The 20,740-nt window shown below is 42.4% G+C and overlaps 1 protein-coding gene and 1 long non-coding RNA gene across 2 annotated transcripts in view; one reads left to right on the top strand and one right to left on the bottom strand.

The window, feature by feature from the left end:
* Positions 1-7,732: 7,732 nt before the first annotated feature.
* On the top strand, positions 7,733-8,443 carry LOC138638803 (uncharacterized). The gene is made up of 3 exons (XR_011312548.1): positions 7,733-8,164; positions 8,243-8,314; positions 8,392-8,443. It is a non-coding gene; the product is annotated as an uncharacterized lncRNA (long non-coding RNA).
* Positions 8,444-15,134: 6,691 nt separating this feature from the next.
* Positions 15,135-20,740, bottom strand: part of KIF13B (kinesin family member 13B) — a 225,706-nt gene continuing 220,100 nt past the window's right edge. The window contains exon 40 of the mRNA XM_069728391.1: positions 15,135-20,118. Within this exon, the coding sequence (XP_069584492.1) occupies positions 19,829-20,118 (290 nt within the window). The 3' untranslated portion in view covers positions 15,135-19,828. The remainder of the gene's footprint in view (positions 20,119-20,740) is intronic.

Here is a 20,740-nt window from a genome sequence, read left to right as displayed (position 1 = left end):
GAACAGCCAGCAGAGGGCGCCTCACCGCAAATGCAGGTAAATATAGGTCATTGACCTACTTTACCTACATTCTCCGTGGTTTTGCAGACATGAGCAACGTTGCATTAGCAAAGCTCGTGGCTGCAAAATATTTTAACCCCTTCAGATGGATTTACATCGTTGGATGTGACAGATCCTCGGAAGGAATGTATATTGTTGGTTTATTTTTTATTTTTTTATTTACAGATCGAGGGTCTTCAGTGAGTGGATTGAGAGTAGAATAAATTAATACAACAACCTTTGTGATTTTTTCATTAAATTAATTTTTAATGTTTGTGTTTTTTTTTAACCCTTTACTAATATTGGATTAATAATGGATAGGTGTCATAATTGACGCCTCTCCATTATTAATTTGGCTTAATGTCACCTTACAATAGCAAAAATTCGGGCAAACAACCGCACTCAGACAATTTTTTTGCATCAGAGATGTGAAATATTTATTGAGTAACACCACAGTGGTCAATAGAGTTCTGAGGTAACGTTTCGACCCGAAAGGTCTTTCTCAAACCTCACTGTAAAAAACATGAAATAGACTATATTAAAGATGGTGAAACCAAAACAATACAGACAGAATACAGCATAGCAAAAATAATAGAATATCATAGGAAGTGCTAAACACGGTGGATGCGAATAACAGCAGCTAGAGGAGGCCAATACATGCATAATGTGGTAAACATGATGGATGCCACTGTGTTGCCAGATGTATAAAGGGATGCTGTATATGCCTGAAGAGTAAAACAAAGGGGGGAAAAAAGGGGAGTGGGGGAGGCCTAATACCAGACAAAACAAACTGAAATAAATAACCATATTATGTGAGAAAATTATTTACATATGTACAAATCTTACAAAATACGTGAACGAGGCCCAGAGGAGTATACACGTAATATGAATATTAGATCAGCGTTCAGGCAGGCATACAAACGGAGGGCGGTAGGCTTCATAGACAACTGAAAACATATAGATATATATTAAAATACACATTGTAAGCAAGGGGTAGAGCAAAACTGACCTTAATGAATAGTGATGGAGGAAAGAGGAGGAGGACGATACTTGTCCGATAAATGGAGACAGAGGCTCCTATGGAGAGTAGCAGAGAATGAGGCAAGGCAAAATGCTATGGTGGGGGCCAGAAGCAAAGCCTAATAAACACCACAAATGGTCCAGAGAACAGAAGTACGAAGGTCCGGTACGGCACGGACAGGGCGCAGTGTCCCTAAAAGCACTGTGGATGAGAGACCAGGAGTGAGGATGCTAATAGTGTGAAGAGAAAGCAGGGAGCTAAGCCAAAGGGAGAAGGTACCTGTGGGTCCAGCAGGGAGGGAGGAGGCGGTAGTGTCCGGCATGGTGAACTGTCAGGGGATAAATACCAGCCAGACAGGAAGTGTGGTGGCGTAGAGGTGCGAAAAAGAGGCCAGGAACGCACGCTGAGGAGCTGAGGGAAGCGCGTACAGGAAGGAGCGAGAGAGAGGCCCGGAACGCACGCTGGAGCGCAGAAGACAATGCGCACGCGCAGGAAGCAGGAGGCGTCTAGAATGAAGGGCCGGCAAAGGAAGGAGCGAGAGAGAGGCCCGGAACGCATGCTGGAGCGCAGAAGACAGTGCGCACGCGCAGGAAGCGTCTAGAATGAAGGGCCGGCAAAGGACGAGCAGAGGTGCACTGAGGGAAAAGCGCTATGTCGGCGCGTGCGCAGAGTGTGCGGATGTAATAGGAGCGTGTCAGCACATAGGGCTCTGTGCTGATGACAAGGGGAGGGGAAGGGGAAAAGAGGAAACAGGCGTACTAGAGCTGAAAGAAAGAGAAAGTGAAAGTGGGGGTGGCAGTGTAGAACCAGAGGATACTAAATGAACTAAATAAAATGATGAGAAGTAAGAAGAAAAAGAAGGAGATAAGTAAAGAATAAGTAGAGAAATAAAGTAAAGAATGACAAAATCAATAAAAATAAAAAAGGCAATAATAAAAATATATAGAAGAAAATAGAGAAAATATGGAAAAGAGAACAATGCGTAAAAATGGATAAAAATAAGGAAAATAAAAATGAAACCTGAAAAGAATGAAAATGAAAAAGGAGAAAAAGACTAAAAATGAAAAGAATGAAAAAAAGGGGAAAAAAGGGGGAAAAAAAGAAAAAAGTGAAAATGAAAAAGAAAAATTTGAAAAAATGAAAGAAATAAGAAAAATAAAATGAAGGAGAAAGTGAGTGATAAAAATAATAATAGAAAAAATAGAAAAATAATAAAAATGAAATGCTAAAAAAATAATAATAATCAAAAATAAAAATCAAAATCAAAAATAAACCTAAATGGGAGGGGGGGGGGTAGGGCGAGTACTTACCCCCAATGGACGTAACAGTATATAGGAATCAGACCGCCTGAAAATAGGAGATAGGTTAGTGATTTTGAAAAGAAAACGTGAGGTCAGCATGCTCTACGAACATAAAAATGGGAGAAATGGTACATATGATAGCAAATATAGTTTCACTGATCTTAAATTTGTTAGTATATATAGCAGCGTTAAAGATCTACAAGCACTGTCATAACAACAATGTAATTAAAGAGAATCCAGAGCAAGCAGGACAGCACGTAGTCCCATGACGAACAGATATCAGACTAAATTAAATCAGGTCAAGTTCCCTATTCAAACCCTTGGGTGTGAGGGTTTGCAAAGTATAAATCCAATAGGACTCACGTTGCCTAAGTAGTTTAGTGTGATCACCACCCCTCCTAGGGCGCTCTACCTGTTCTAGAACCTGGAAGCGAAGCTGAGAGACTGAGTGGTTAGCGGACACAAAATGGTGAGGAAGAGGGAGCCATGTTTTTGTACATCTTATGGTAGACTTGTGACTGGAGATACGGTCACGGATGTGTTGTGTGGTCTCCCCAACATAAAGTAACCCGCAGGGGCATTTAATAACGTAAACTACGTTGTTGGATTCACAGGTGAAAAATCCCTTGATTTGGTATTGTCTACCCGAGTGCGGATGAGTGATTGTGTTGGACTTAATGACGTTAGAGCAGCATGCACAGGCCAAACATGGGAACGTACCACGTTTTACAGTACCTAGAAAGGTTTGTCTGGGTATTTTGGAAGAGCTGCCCAGGTCCGCCTTGACGACTCGATCTCTAATGTTGGTAGGTCTCCGTTTACACATGAGAGGAAGTGTCGTGAAAGCCTCGATCTGTGGATATGAACGTCTCAGGAGGGGCCAGTGTTTGCGAATGATGTTATAAGCTACAGGCATGACAGGGTGGTGAGTGTGAATGAAGGGAACGCGTTCTGGTTTTGTAGAAGCAATGGGGCGTGGGGATGGATTCAAGGCCAACATTTTTTCTCTGTCCAGTAGATTCCTAGGGTAATGCCGTACTTCAAATTTACGGGACATGTCATCAAGACGAGCGGGTAGTAGTCCGGGGTCTGAGACTATACGAGCCACACGTTTGAATTGTGACCGAGGTAGGCTTTGTTTGGTAGAAGTGGGATGACAGCTGTGACAATGGAGAAGACTGTTGGAATCAGTAGGTTTAACGAATAGGTCGGTGTTGAGAGTCCCATTGGGACCCCTCATGACCAGCGTGTCTAAAAATGAAATCTGGGTGTTGTCGTAGTTCAATGTAAACTGCAGTTCGTCTCGAATGGTGTTCAGGTAGTTGGTGAACGTATCCAAGGAATCTTGGGGCCCTGTCCATAGACAAAAAACGTCATCTATGTAACGAAGCCAACATAGGTTGTGGGATTGGAACAGGGGATTGGGATATACATAATTGCGCTCAAAGGAGTCCATGTAACTATTGGCGTAAGCTGGGGCTACATTCGCACCCATGGCAGTGCCTTGGGTCTGTAGGTAGTATTGATCACCAAAGAGAAAGAAATTGTTATGCAAAATTAAAGAAAGTAAATCAAGGCACAGGTTTTTCGAGTGATGTGTAAGGGTTGATTGTTCGAGAAGTTCCCCAGCCGCTTGAATGCCCAAGTCATGTTTAATAGATGTATAGAGACTTTTAAAGTCGAATGTGGCAAGGATGCATTCTGGTGGAACTGTGGGGAGTACCCTAAGAGTCTGGAGAAAATTCCCTGTGTCAAGTATGTAAGATTTCATGTTTTTGGTCAATGGGGTAAAGATTTTTTCCAAGTAAACTGAAATAGGGGCCAGAATGGAATCCGCGGACGCGACTATAGGTTGCCCTGGTGGATTATTGAGGGATTTGTGTACCTTAGGCAAGGTATAGATGACCGGGGTCACAGGATGTGGATTAGTGAGAAAAGTAGCGGTCTTTGAGTCAATTGTGTTGAGGGATTGGTATTTTTGAAGAATCGTACTGATTTGGAGTCTGATGTTGGGGGTTGGATCCGAGTGAATCTTTTTGTAGGTGGTCGTATCAGACAATTGTCTCAGAATTTCAGCCGAGTAATCGGCTGTGTTCTGCACGACAATTGATCCGCCCTTATCAGCAGGTTTAATTGTAATATTTTTATTGGTTTTAAGTGACTCGATAGCTTGTCTGTCAACAGCGGATATGTTGCTGTGGGTGGGAAAATTACCTAGGCGATGTTGTTCCAGCATGATGTCGATGTCCCTTTGAATCAGACTAATATAGGCCTCAGTTGCATGATAGTTGTGTGGGGGATTGAAGCTACTGGATGTGCGTAAACCTAATCTTACTATACTCAGTTCAGGGATAGGATTCTCCATGGTTACGGGGATCCTATTCCTTGGCGAGTCCTTCTGTAGTCCAAAGTGAGTCTTGAGGCGAAGGTTGCGGTAGAAGTGTTGTAGGTCCTGGGATAATTTGAACTTGTCCCATGGTGGGGTAGGGCAAAAAGATAAGCCCTTTTGGAGGACCGATAGTTCAGAGGGGCTCAAGGTGTAAGAGGAGATGTTGATAACAGGGTTTGGGGCCTTACCTGGGACCTTGTAGTCATGCGATCTCGATTTACGGGCGGACCTCCTTGTCGGTCTCCTCCTGGGCGGGTATTGGGTCTCGAGTGGGGTTGTCCTAAAAAACGGTTCTGGAAGGAACTGTTTGTGGAGCTGTCGCTGTCTGAGCTGTAGGGTCCGTAACGTCGAGGTCCAGTATTTCCTTGTCTGGAATTTGTGGATGCCGAGTCGTTCCATCGATATACTCGATTAGAGGCGTAATCTTCAGAGTCCCGTTGGAATTTGGATCGCTTCTTGTCCTGTAGGTATTTACGGTGTTCTTCTATGGCTTTGTCGGTTTTGGCCTTCAGGGTATTCCAATCAGTTGCAGAGAGTGAAGTGGACAATTGCTCTTCGATGGCAGAGAGTCTTTAAATCTTTACCCCGTTGACCAAAAACATGAAATCTTACATACTTGACACAGGGCATTTTCTCCAGACTCTTAGGGTACTCCCCACAGTTCCACCAGAATGCATCCTTGCCACATTCGACGTTAAAAGTCTCTATACATCTATTAGACATGACTTGGGCATTCAAGCGGCTGGGGAACTTCTCGAACAATCAACCCTTACACATCACTCGAAAAACCTGTGCCTTGATTTACTTTCTTTAATTTTGCATAACAATTTCTTTCTCTTTGGTGATCAATACTACCTACAGACCCAAGGCACTGCCATGGGTGCGAATGTAGCCCCAGCTTACGCCAATAGTTACATGGACTCCTTTGAGCGCAATTATGTATATCCCAATCCCCTGTTCCAATCCCACAACCTATGTTGGCTTCGTTACATAGATGACGTTTTTTGTCTATGGACAGGGCCCCAAGATTCCTTGGATACGTTCACCAACTACCTGAACACCATTCGAGATGAACTGCAGTTTACATTGAACTACGACAACACCCAGATTTCATTTTTAGACACGCTGGTCATGAGGGGTCCCAATGGGACTCTCAACACCGACCTATTCGTTAAACCTACTGATTCCAACAGTCTTCTCCATTATCACAGCTGTCATCCCACTTCTACCAACAAAGCCTACCTCGGTCACAATTCAAACGTGTGGCTCGTATAGTCTCAGACCCCGGACTACTACCCGCTCGTCTTGATGACATGTCCCGTAAATTTGAAGTACGGCATTACCCTAGGAATCTACTGGACAGAGAAAAAATGTTGGCCTTGAATCCATCCCCACGCCCCATTGCTTCTACAAAACCAGAACGCGTTCCCTTCATTCACACTCACCACCCTGTCATGCCTATAGTTTATAACATCATTCGCAAACACTGGCCCCTCCTGAGACGTTCATATCCACAGATCGAGGCTTTCACGACACCTCCTCTCATGTGTAAACGGAGACCTACCAACATTAGAGATCGAGTCGTCAAGGCGGACCTGGGCAGCTCTTCCAAAATACCCAGACAAACCTTTCTAGGTACTGTAAAACGTGGTACGTTCCCATGTTTGGCCTGTGCATGCTGCTCTAACGTCATTAAGTCCAACACAATCACTCATCCGCACTCGGGTAGACAATACCAAATCAAGGGATTTTTCACCTGTGAATCCAACAACGTAGTTTACGTTATTAAATGCCCCTGCGGGTTACTTTATGTTGGGGAGACCACACAACACATTCGTGACCGTATCTCCAGTCACAAGTCTACCATAAGATGTACAAAAACATGGCTCCCTCTTCCTCACCATTTTGTGTCCGCTAACCACTCAGTCTCTCAGCTTCGCTTCCAGGTTCTAGAACAGGTAGAGCGCCCTAGGAGGGGTGGTGATCACACTAAACTACTTAGGCAACGTGAGTCCTATTGGATTTATACTTTGCAAACCCTCACACCCAAGGGTTTGAATAGGGAACTTGACCTGATTTAATTTAGTCTGATATCTGTTCGTCATGGGACTACGTGCTGTCCTGCTTGCTCTGGATTCTCTTTAATTACATTGTTGTTATGACAGTGCTTGTAGATCTTTAACGCTGCTATATATACTAACAAATTTAAGATCAGTGAAACTATATTTGCTATCATATGTACCATTTCTCCTATTTTTATGTTCGTAGAGCATGCTGACCTCTCGTTTTCTTTTCAAAATCACTAACCTATCTCCTATTTTCAGGCGGTCTGATTCCTATATACTGTTACGTCCATTGGGGGTAAGTACTCGCCCTACCCCCCCTCCCATTTAGGTTTATTTTTTATTTTGATTTTTATTTTTGATTATTATTTTTTTAGCATTTCATTTTTATTAATTTTCCTTTTTTTGCTATTATTATTTTTATCACTCACTTTCTCCTTCATTTTATTTTTCTTATTTCTTTCATTTTTTCATTTTTTCCAATTTTTATCTTTTTCATTGTTTCACTTTTTTTCCCCCTTTTTCCCATTTTTTTCATTTTTTTCGTTCTTTTCATTTTTCATTTTTCTCCTTTTTCATTTTCATTCTTTACATTTTTTCATTTGTTTCATTTTTATTTTTATTTTCCTTATTTTTATCCATTTTTACGCATTGTTCTCTTTTCCATATTTTCTCTATTTTCTTCTCTATATTTTTATTATTGCCTTTTTTATTTTTATTGATTTTGTCATTCTTTACTTTATTTCTCTACTTATTCTTTACTTATCTCCTTCTTTTTCTTCTTACTTCTCATCATTTTATTTAGTTCATTTAGTATCCTCTGGTTCTACACCGCCACCCCCACTTTCACTTTCTCTTTCTTTCAGCTCTAGTACGCCTGTTTCCTCTTTTCCCCTTCCCCTCCCCTTGTCATCAGCACAGAGCCCTATGTGCTGACACGCTCCTATTACATCCGCACACTCTGCGCACGCGCCGACATAGCGCTTTTCCCTCAGTGCACCTCTGCTCGTCCTTTGCCGGCCCTTCATTCTAGACGCTTCCTGCGCGTGCGCACTGTCTTCTGCGCTCCAGCATGCGTTCCGGGCCTCTCTCTCGCTCCTTCCTTTGCCGGCCCTTCATTCTAGACACCTCCTGCTTCCTGCGCGTGCGCATTGTCTTCTGCGCTCCAGCGTGCGTTCCGGGCCTCTCTCTCGCTCCTTCCTGTACGCGCTTCCCTCAGCTCCTCAGCGTGCGTTCCTGGCCTCTTTTTCGCACCTCTACGCCACCACACTTCCTGTCTGGCTGGTATTTATCCCCTGACAGTTCACCATGCCGGACACTACCGCCTCCTCCCTCCCTGCTGGACCCACAGGTACCTTCTCCCTTTGGCTTAGCTCCCTGCTTTCTCTTCACACTATTAGCATCCTCACTCCTGGTCTCTCATCCACAGTGCTTTTAGGGACACTGCGCCCTGTCCGTGCCGTACCGGACCTTCGTACTTCTGTTCTCCGGACCATTTGTGGTATGTGTTTATTAGGCTTTGCTTCTGGCCCCCACCATAGCATTTTGCCTTGCCTCATTCTCTGCTACTCTCCATAGGAGCCTCTGTCTCCATTTATCGGACAAGTATCGTCCTCCTCCTCTTTCCTCCATCACTATTCATTAAGGTCAGTTTTGCTCTACCCCTTGCTTACAATGTGTATTTTAATATATATCTATATGTTTTCAGTTGTCTATGAAGCCTACCGCCCTCCGTTTGTATGCCTGCCTGAACGCTGATCTAATATTCATATTACGTGTATACTCCTCTGGGCCTCGTTCACGTATTTTGTAAGATTTGTACATATGTAAATAATTTTCTCACATAATATGGTTATTTATTTCAGTTTGTTTTGTCTGGTGTTAGGCCTCCCCCACTCCCCTTTTTTCCCCCCCTTTGTTTTACTCTTCAGGCATATACAGCATCCCTTTATACATCTGGCAACACAGTGGCATCCATCATGTTTACCACATTATGCATGTATTGGCCTCCTCTAGCTGCTGTTATTCGCATCCACCGTGTTTAGCACTTCCTATGATATTCTATTATTTTTGCTATGCTGTATTCTGTCTGTATTGTTTTGGTTTCACCATCTTTAATATAGTCTATTTCATGTTTTTTACAGTGAGGTTTGAGAAAGACCTTTCGGGTCGAAACGTTACCTCAGAACTCTATTGACCACTGTGGTGTTACTCAAGAAATATTTCACATCTCTGATGCAAAAAAATTGTCTGAGCGCGGTTGTTTGCCCGAATTTATGATTGAACTGGATCCAGTCCAGGTTCAGCCAGCACCAGCTCCATTCCACAGAGTGCACGCCTTTTTTCTTCTAACCTTACAATAGCAAGGTGGCATTAACCCTTCATGACCCCATATCCCACCGCTACACGGGAATGGGAAGAGAGTGGCCAAGTGCCAGAATAGGTGCATCTTCCAGATGTGCCTTTTCTGGGGTGGCTGGGGGCAGGTGTTTTTAGCCAGGGGGGGGCCAATAACCGTGGACCCTCTCCAGGCTATTAATATCTGCCCTCAGTCACTGGCTTTACTACTCTGGCGGAGAAAATTGTGCGGGAGCCCACGCCAATTTTTTCCGCCATTTAACCCTTTAATTTACTAGCTAGAACGGCCAAATTTTGCATATACACACTACTGACATTAGTAGTGTGGAATCTGCAAAAAAAATGGTGATATGAGATGGTTTACTGTATGTAAACCATGTCTCAAATCATGTCGGGTTTAGGAAGGAGATAGGAAAAGCCGGTAATTGAATTACCGGCTTTCTGCTATATCGCGCTGGATGAAATATTAATATATATACACATATATGTGTCTACTGACATATATAGACAGTATATATATATATTCTTTTTTTTTTACACATGGATCCCTTGTATAGCCGTATGTCGGTTTTGCAAGCCTGCGATAAAAACACGCAGTACGGATGACATACGAAGGATGCCATGCGCAAAAAATGCTGAAACACCCTGCCTAAGGAGGAGCTACGGACCACTATTTTGGGGACTTTTCAGCGTATTACGGCCGTAAAAAACGGACCGTATTTTCATACGCTGAGTGTGAAGCCGGCCTAATACAGGATGTAACTCAGGATCAGTACAACAAGATCAGTAATATAAAGTACAGTGTATCTCAAAAGTGAGTACACCCCTCACATTGTTATATTTTATTGTCCCTTTGCATCAAAGGGTCAGATCATCAGTGTGGTCCAATTCAATGTACAGTAGTTGTACGGCTTATATAACAGTGTAAATTTGGTGCCTTCTAAATAACTCAACACACAGCCATTAAGGTCTAATCCGCTGGCGACAAAAGTGAATACACTCCTAAGTGAAAATGACCAAATTGTGCGCAAATTGTGAATATTTTGTGTGGCCACCATTATATTCCAGCACTGCCTTAAGGGTATGTGCACATGTTGCGAATTTGACACTGCAAATCTGCAGCAGTTTCCCATGCAGTTTACAGTACCATGTAAACCTATGGAGAACCAAATCCGCAGTGCATATGCTGCGGAAAATACCACGCGGAAACCTATTCCTTATAGGAAACCTGTCACCCCCAAAATCGAGGGTGAGGTAACCCCACCAGCATCAGGGGCTTGTCTATAGCATTCTGGAATGCTGTAGATAAGCCCCCGATGTATCATGAAAGATGAGAAAAAGAGGTTAGATTATACTCACCCAGGGGCGGTCCCGGTTCTGTTTGGGTCTGATGGGCGTCGCAGTCCGGTCCAGGGCCTCCTATCTTCATCACATGATGTTCTCTTCTTGTCTTCACGCTCCGGCGCAGGCGTACTTTATCGCCCTGTTGAGGGTAGAGCAAAGTACTGCAGTGTGCAGGTGCTGGGAAAGGTCAGAGAGGCCGTCATCCTATGAAGATAGGAGGCCCCAGACCGCAACGCCCACCGGATCGGACCGCCCAGGTGAGTATAATATAACCTCTTTTTCTCATCTTTCAGTATACATCTGGGGCTTATCTACAGTATTATAGAATGCTATAGATAATCCCCTGATGCCGGTGGGCTTAGCTCACCTTCGATTTTGGGGGTGACAGGTTCCCTTTAATAGGAATCCGCAGGTGTAAAAACGCAAGCGAAATCTGCACAAAATCCGCGGTAAATCCACAGGTAAAACACAGGGCTTTTACCTGCGGATTTTTCTGAATCTGCGCAGAAAAATCCGCACATAAATCCTCAACATGTGCACATACCCTAACTCTCACGACATCACGGAGCTGGTGGATGCTGGAGACCTTGCGCTCCCTCACCTTCCTTTTGAGGATGTACCACAGATGTTGAATAGGGTTTAGGTCTGGAGATATGCTTGGCCAGTCCAGCAACTTTACCCTCAATATCTTTAGCAAGGCAGTGGTGGTCTTGGAGGTGTTTGGGGTCATTATTAGTGATGAGCGAGTGTACACGTTGCTTGGATGATCTCCGAGTATTTGTTAGTGTTCGGAGATTTCGTTTTCCTCACCGCAGCTAAATTATTTACAGCTACTAGAAAGCTTGAATACATATGGGGATTCCCTAGCAACACAAACGTACTCAGGCTGGCTAGTAGCTGTAAATCATTCAGCTGTGGCGATGAAAATGAAATCTCTGATAAGTCACAAATACTCGGGAGACCACCCGAGCAACTTGTACACTCGCTCATCACTAGTCATTATCATGTTGGAATACTGCCCTGCAGCCCAGTTTCCGAAAGGAGGGGATCATGTTCTGCTTCAATATGACACATTACATGTTGGCATTCATGGTTCCCACAATGAACTGTAGCCCTACAGCCGTCAGCACTCATGTGGCCCCAAACCATCACACCCCCACCATGCTTGACTGTAGGCAGGACACAACTGTCTTTGTGCTCACCTGGTTGCCATGAAAAATGCTGACATATTCTAAGCCAAATAAGTTTGCCTTGGTTTCTCCAGACCACAGGACATGGTTCCAGTAATCCATGTCCTTAGTCTGCTTGTCTTCAACACCGTGTCTGCTGCTTTCATGTGAATCATCTTTAGCAGAGGCTTCCATCTGGGAGGACAGCCATGCAGACGAATGTGATGCAGTGTGCGTCGTATGATCTGAGCACTGACAGGTGGACCTCCTGTAACCTCTGCAGCAATGCTGGCAGCCCTCTAATGTGAGAAGACAACCTCTGACGCTGATAACGTGCACCCAACTTCTGTGGTCGTGCATGGCGAGGCCAGATCTGAGTGGCACCTGTCCTGTTACACCGCTGTATGGTCTTGGCCACCGTGCCGCAGCTCAGTGTCAGGGTGTTGGCGATTATCTTCTATCCTCGACCATATTTATGTAGAGCAATTCTTTTTTTTTCAGATCCTCAAGGAGTCCTTTATCATGAGGACCATGTTGAACGTCCAGTGACCGTATGAAGGTGATAACACCAAATTTACCGCACCTGCTCCCTATTCACACCTGAGATTTTGTAGCACTAATGAGTCACATGACATCGGGGAGGGAACATGGCTAATTGGGCGCAATTTGACCATCTTCACTTAGGAAACCCTCTAGATGCTGCAATCGATATCGATCACAGCATTGAAAAGAGAGGGAGGGGGCTCCCTCTCCCCTCCAATCAGCATCATTGCTTGCGGCCAATCGTTGCCATGGTGGATATACGTAGTCATGACGATATCCAGGTTACCAGGGCTAGCACGCTTGTTAGATCTTGCCCAGTGCATGGTTTAACAAGCTTGTGTCAGTGCAGAACTGTGAGGTGGTGCATTGCAATGCCTTACAAAGCAATGAGACTGCTGAAAGTTAATGTCCCATAGAAGGATTAACAAAAAATAAATAAATAAAAAAATATATATATATATATATATATATATATATATATATATATAGTAAACCTATTTAAAAAAAAAAAAAAAAAAAAATCACAAAATAATAAAAGTGTAAAAAAATATATTGTACCCCCAAATAAGAATTTTTGTGAAAAAAAAAGTACACATTTAGTATTACTACATCTGGAACAACCTGACCTATAATGCTGTCCTTGTAGTTTATCAGATGGAACTACAGTATAAAAAAAAACAAAAAATTACTGAATTGCTGTGTTTTGTTCATTCTGCCTCCCAAAAATCTGAATAGAAAGGAATTAACAAAATGTCATGTGACCGAAAGTGGTACCAATAAAAATGTCAACTCTTCCCGCAAAAAAACAAGCCCTCACACGACTCTGCCAAAATATCAAAAAATTATAGCTCTCAAAATATGATGCAAAACTATAAATAACAAGAAATATATTTTGCAATATATGTACCTGCGCTTATCCTAACAGTATATTCTGGTATACATACACCGTGGGTGGTTACCTTATTAGTTGACGGGTAGTGGTGAATCCGTCTATAGATGTATAGGCAAATCGGGAAAGGCTTGTGTGAAGGGACGGAAATGGTAAACAGTACACTAGTGAACAACAATGGACGTGTACAGAACTATAAATATAAATAAGATCACAAACACTAAGCCTCTAAAAAATGGAATGGTGCCAATGAAAACAATAAAATGGACTGTGCAGGACTAGTGGGTGCCCATATGGTGCATCCCCGATAAAGGACTATAAAAACAGAGGGCCAGTGAACTAACACCCCAAGACTTCCAAAGCAAGCGTCTACTTGAGCTAAGTACAAAGACTTTTCTTATCGCTAAGAAGTGCACGGACATTCTAAGCGCCATTCTGCCAGTCTACTCCCTACGAGTACTTACAGGAAAGGTACCGGATCCCCACTCGCTGAGTGCATTAACCAGAGTCATAGACACATATCAGTGACTCTCTTTTTCTTTGATTTCAGGCTATGCACTTCTTGGGGTGTTCGTTCACTGGCCCTCTGTTTTTATAGTCCTTTATCGGGGATGCACCATATGGGCACCCACTAGTCCTGCACAGTCCATTTTATTGTTTTCATTGGCACCATTCCATTTTTTAGAGGCTTAGTGTTTGTGATCTTATTTATATTTCTGTACATCTATATTTCTGTACACGTCCATTGTTGTTCACTAGTGTACCGTTTACCATTTCAGTCCCTTCACACAAGCCTTTCCCGATTTGCCTATACATCTATAGACGGATTCACCACTACCCGTCAACTAATAAGGTAACCACCCACGATGTATACCAGAATATACTGTTAGGGTAAGCGCAGGTACATATATTGCAAAATATATTTCTTGTTATTTATAGCTTCCCTTTCTCCTCCGTGTGGTGAGGAGCACTACCCGCAGCTATCCCTATCTATCTCACGAGCGCTGCTTATCAAGATACTAGAATATGATGCAAAACTAGTTAAAAAAAAAAAACACTAACAGCATCCAAAAATAAAAACCCAATATAAATCTGGTATCGCTGTAATCGCACTGACCTGAAGAATAAAGTCGCCTAATCACTTCTACTGCAAGAGGAACGGCGTAAAAAAAAATAAAAACCAATTCTTCACCTGCTGTTTTGTTCATTCTGCCTCCCAAAGTAAAGCTCGGCGCACATTTATCCTGCGCGCTGTGCTGAGCGCTTACACTGGGGTTTTCGTGTAAATCTCTGAAATATGTGATTCACTATTAACCTCTGGCGGAAGATTCCCTATAATGAGGCAGATGGAGGCATCGTGGATGCCGTCTGACCTGTGATCCGACGGTGTCCATCTTTTTAGGATTGCATAAAGGTGCCGTCGGCCACAGTTTTGTGCACTTCTGAAAAGAACACTGCAGAACAGAGGCCAGATGGAGTCCAGAGAAACTCTGCTGCCTCATTACAGTGAATGGAAACCTCGGGGATCACGTCACTCAGAGATTTAGATGTAAATCCCAAAGTAAGTGCTCAGTGTAGAGCGCTGGATAACGGTGATCCCAAATGTTATGTAAAATGTTCCCAATAAAAGCTTCCACTCAGTCCACACAAAAAAAAAAGACTGAATGCAGCAGCAAGACACAAGGTAATTATACTGCATCAGCAAGGTGTTTTCCAGGGAAAAATTTCAAAACAACTGGGGTTTCTAAGATGTGCTATTCAAGGGATTTTCAAGGAGCACAAAAATGGGTAACATTGCAGACCGCTGACACGGTGATTGGTGAGATTTAGATTTCTCTTTTGTTCATTCACTTTGCATTTTAAATTGAGTTAAATAAGCCATTATTATCACTTCTATGTTTGGAAGCTTCTTCCTTTCCTGCATTTTTCCCGCACCTGCCTAAACCTTTACACCGTACTGTAAATCAATGTTATACATGCAGTATATATATATAGTATATAAATTAACTCGATTACCATCATGTTTAAAAAGTTTATTAATTAGACATCATTGAACATTATACAGGAGCGTAATACAATAAAATCAGTTAAAAAACAATATGAAATTTCATAGATGTCTCTTTGGAATTCAGCTTTTATTGGAAAAAAAAAAATTCATTAATCTATTGTCCAATTTGAGAATACGAGGGACATCTCGGGCCCCAACACAAATCATGTGAGCATTTGTGAGAAGTGGTTATAATCTACAGCACTAAAACTATAGAGAGGAGCTTGTGCCTTCCCAATCTGCAGGGGAACTACAAGTCTCATGCACTGAACCATAAAAAGTTCCAACAAGCCTTGGGGTCCACAAGGAGCTCATCTCTCTCCACAGACATGACACACAAAAACTTCTGAGGACGTAATTGGATCACGGTGCTAATTATTACAGTAGCGGCTCTGGTTACTGATAAGGGGCCCGGGGAGTCGGGACCTCCAGGTCGAGAGAATATATATATTTGTATATTTTTAATACAAACTCACAGTTTATTATATCGGGAAAGTGACCATTCCAGGTGTAATAAATATATGTGCCAGCTGCTTTATTTGCAAATTTAGCAACTTAAATCCCAATTAAAAAAATAACAGTGATTTCATTTGTGAAATAGAGAAGAAAAAAAAAAAAATGCCCAAAAAAACAAACAAAACCCAGCCCCAGTGTGGAAATAGAAAATATCAAACTCGTGTATCAAAAGTTTTAATTGTCTACAAACATCTAAGAGAATTAAGGCACATTATAATTATAACTGCCAAACAGCCGCGGACTAGTTCCAGAATGCCGCTGACGCGTTCCAGTGCAGCCGCAGGTGTGGGCTACTGTGAAAAATGACAAAAAGACGACCAAATTGATATTTTTGGGAATGTAAAAAGAAGGCAGCCATCTGGGGGCGATGTCGAGTCATTGTTTGAGGACCCGCTTTACCCTACTGTAACCATTAGGAGCTTGACCTAAAGCTTCGAGGATAGTCGATGACTAGTATGGGAAGCTTTATATGCTTAGCTAATAAAACAGCAAAGTATTTCATATCAAAGCATGGGCGGAGTAATATCACCAGCCATTATCCCTCCTATGCGGGCATCGGGCCTGGAGAAGCTCGGCTTGAAGCTTTGTGGACAGTGTCCGCTTCACTGATAGCTTTAGATAATTAGTTGAACAGCCAAGAATCTCACATTACATGACAATTAAGCATGGGTGGAGTTATGTCCTTAGTCTCCACCCCTGCTTAACACACAAGTACATCCCTGGAAGAGCGCAATGTATTTTTTTTTTTTCCTATAAGATATGTGATAATTTAACTAAGCGTAATTCATGCCGATCCGATCCGTGGCAGTGGGTTGCGGGCTCCGGCTATTGCTGGACGATAAAAATCTATATTTATATATGTACATAATCTCTAAAACTGCAGCAGCAGAGCAAAAGGGAAAAAAAATTACGCTAATGTTTCTAATACGTGAGATGTTTTGTCTTTTTGCTTGATTTTAACCGCGTATGGCCGATTAAGGTCAAGTAAAGTGCGTTAAAATATGTACAAAAGAATTTAAAAGATACTTCCCCCAGAAAGTGTACAGATCGCTTTTAACTTCTCGCCTCTCTCCCAAATAAAAGCAGAATTTCCTGGAGGCTTATTACCACAGGGGATTCACCACAGCTCCGACATCCAGTAAACATCCCAAAATTACAGTGGTCTCGAAAGAAAAAGTTGCAAAGACAATTGGGCAATTTTCAGAGGGGTTGGGTGACAGTCTTGACCACATTTGTCCAAAAGTGGTAGGAAGACCACCCCCCTCTCCGCCTACAAGGGTAAAAGTAGTTATTAGTAATACAAGGTGGGCAATGAAAAGGTCCAGACACCAATATGTCCGAGATGACCAAGAGTTCTTCTAATTTACAAAAATGGAGTCTGGAGATAGAACCTTCCGAATAGGTTTCTTCTTCTTCAAAGTCCTGACAGAAAGGCAAGTGTGGTTTGTAATACATACTTGGCAAAGACGTAATATGAAAATACTATTCTAAAAACACAGCATGAAAGAGGTATTTTCTGGGTAGGGCTCCGATTAGGTAGGAGAACAACTTTAAGAAGACAGGTGATCATTATTGGTCATGTCCTTCTGGAGAAGCTAGATCGTTGGAATGCTACAAGCTGAAGAGGTAGGAGGCCCAACGCAGCACTGACAGAAGTATGTCTCACCAAGGTAAGACTTTTTTTTTTCCAAAACATGATTGTTACAATCTGTAGAAGTCTTCAAAAAAAAAATCTCAATTAAAAATGTTGACAAACTTGAGAAGATCGAACAACAATTGATACCCAATACCAACAATTGTCTACAGCTGCCTGTGTTTTAGGAGGAATTGGTGTCGAAACCTTCTGTTGGTTGGGGACCAGGTGGACCATTGGTCTACACTTTAGCTTCTCTCGGGAAAGAGAATACTGTCCTGTTCATAAAGTCGTGTCCTACAGTCAACGGCCTACATGAGTTTCTCGAAAGAGTGGTGGTAAGCAAAGTTCTAGAGATTGATGAAAATCCAACACCAGTTTCTACGAAATCTCAATTTTTTTTTTTTTTGAAGCGCCTATACTGTCTGAAGTGGATCACAGGTTAAGGCACAGTTATAAAAAAAACATACTACAATGGACAGATTTTTTTTTTTTAAATTTACCATTTCTGGCTCTTGGGATCAATCAGTTGAAAATTGTGAGCTTGTTCCCCCCCATCCCCCACTTTCACATTTGGTCCTGATTTTTTCCACATGTCTTTCATTCCTTGATTCATATGTATTAGTGCTCACACAAAAGACAGATTTTTATATATATATATATATATATATATATATCTATATATATATATATAGATATATATATAGATAGATATATATAGAACAGAATCCACTTTACACGCAGATACTGTATGCTGGGGAAAGTGCTATAACTGTGGTGGACTTGTGTTGTATGAGGCAGTGAGAAGATAATCTGGATTACACCATCAGTGGAGAAGATGTTGGTCTACGACAATGGTTTCTAACCTCTCTCCCGGTGTCATAACTATAATGAAAAGTTGCGATTTCATAACACAGACTGTGATGTGAAGTGCAAAAGAAACATTAAAAGGAATGTATCAAAGACATGTTGAAAGTGTGAGGATCTGAGGAAGCAGAAGGTTTGTTCAAAATGGCCTCCAAAGTGGAGGAAGGCAAGTACATCAAGGTCTACAGCAGATATGGGACGGAAGGAGTACAGAGATGACTATGGAACACGCCTCGGTCCACCGATATTGGGACAGAGGAGTTTCTGACTTATCACATAGTTAAGAGCCCGTGTACCCTTCATCGGAGATTCCAGCTCTTCTAGAACTATAATTTTAGGTCTTTGCATCCAACGTAGTTCTGGCTCTGCCACCAGGATGACTGTCTGAAATGAGCCTTGGTCACAGCACATCGTCCTCATTCTCCAATCAACTGACTGTTGTAGTGGTCGTCACTAAAACAATGATTAGATTGTATTTCGCGCCCCCCTCCCCATCTTCATCCATACAATTCTATAACCCATCACCACATCCCATCACCCATAAATAACATGAATATAAGACCCTCCACCATCCACAGAACAAAACTTGTGCTTTTATAGGCATCACGTAAAAATATGCTACGTGATTGCGTTGTGCTGAAGAGGTCCTCCACCCAAATATCTGATTACTACGGCAGTAAGAGAAAAAAAATGGAATGAGCACCTCCAAGCTTCTCACGTCAAAGTGTCCGTCTGGCCTTAAGCTTAAGACCTAATTTATCGAAGACAAACTAATTGACCGAAATAGGTCACCAGACTGTGGTTGTCGAGCCCTAAATCCACAGCAACCAGTCTATCTCCTTTCGGTAGGGTGGGGGAACATCATCATTTAAGCCACTTGAATTATTACTCAGATTTTCTAAAAAAAATACACTTAGGTGCAAACACAAAACAAAGGCGAGAGTGATTCTTAACATTGGTGGTAGCAGTGGGATCATGCAAAAAAAAAATCCCCCAAAATCACAAAATACAAGAAACGTGCACAAAAAAAAGTGTACATGGGGTCTACAGGGAAGCAGTAGTGGACATTGGCCAACGTACATGACAGGACTGCCTTTGCTTCTCATTGCACATTATACTTGCCAAAAATTCATAAACACACTATATTCACAGACGCGTAGACTCAGATGTGACTGGTCCCAGCCTATTTTCCCTTTCGTCAGCTTTGCCAGATTGCAAATGCAACAAAATAACTAAAAATTTGTCAAAATGTTGGTCTGATAGGTCGTGCAGGATCGTGGAAGGGATGCCTGCCCTAAAATCATACAATATGGACATATTTACACATACACATATATACATGTAGAAGTTAAGATGGTTGAAAGAAAAGATCGAGTAAGCATGGTGGAGAAAAGCATTAGGGAGGTCCTCCACACCTCACTGGCTCGGTCAGAAAAGAAATATGGATCTCAATTCTGCCTCATGAGATCCATCATTGGATCCGAGCCGAGCCTTGGTCACCAGTGTGGAGATCAAATACCGTACCAGTTCTGCCGTACCGTCACTTTCTATACAGCCGTACCGGCAAGAACAGCACGGAATGAGTAGTGAAGATGACTTAGTCACTGACAGTCATTAGAGATCATGACCATCATGTAGTGTGTTATACATTAATTCGCCCAGGATTTCCTGTTCTCCGTCTTTTTCCGGGCATCCGCTTTTATGTTTGCGGCTCTATCTGGTTTGGCCAAGGCAGTCAATGCTGCAAGGTTTCCAGCAGATCCAGACAAGCTCCCAGTTTTCCGGTCTTCTAAAGCAGTTCCACCCTGCAAACGCAACCCGCCACTTCTTCTCCGAGCCACACCGATGGCTTTCTTCACTCTGTTGGGTCTTACCAAGACACCATAACCTGGGTTGCATTTAAAGTAGTGCTTACCACCGACTGAGCCATCATTTTTGCCTGGGGTGGGGGAAAAAAAAAAGAAGAAAATAATGACTTGAGGAACAGACCCTTTGTTTAAGAACCCAAGTAAAATCAAAAATTGTTAGAGCTTGTTGGTCTTCAGGGTATGTCATCAAGAGCTACTATACAGACACAGAAGGAAATATTTACAATATATTGTGTCAAGTTGAACTCTTTGCTGATTCGATTGCATTGCCTTTTATCCAATGGGACACCCACCACAAGCAATGAGGAGTTTGAAAAGAGTGGAGAATCCTGTGCTTCTGCCTGAATCTATGGTAGTGTAAGATAAAGCTAGCGCTGCCCTCGACTGTCTACATTAGTGCTATACATCTTGAAAGCAGAATTAGCGGGTAGACTCAACCAACGCTCCAGTCAAACAACCCCATGCCATTATCTTGCCGGCAACTGTGTCTAGGGATCAGTGAGGGTCTCAGTGCTGGGACACCCACCTTATCAGCTATCCACTTGAGAAATGATTAAAGGGGTATTCCAGACAAAAGGATTAATCAGATTAGGGCACCCAGAGAGAGAATTGGCCAGATTAGGATTTTCGAGACGCCCAAAAAGGTAGATTAGAATTTAATTTATTGTAGAAAAAAATAATTTTTAGTGTATG

This window comes from Ranitomeya imitator, chromosome 5 (genome assembly GCF_032444005.1).
Source record: "Ranitomeya imitator isolate aRanImi1 chromosome 5, aRanImi1.pri, whole genome shotgun sequence".
NCBI classification, from domain to species: Eukaryota; Metazoa; Chordata; class Amphibia; order Anura; family Dendrobatidae; genus Ranitomeya; species Ranitomeya imitator.
The sequence above is the reverse complement of the archived record's forward strand: the minus strand, read 5'-3'. Positions and strand labels throughout refer to the sequence as shown.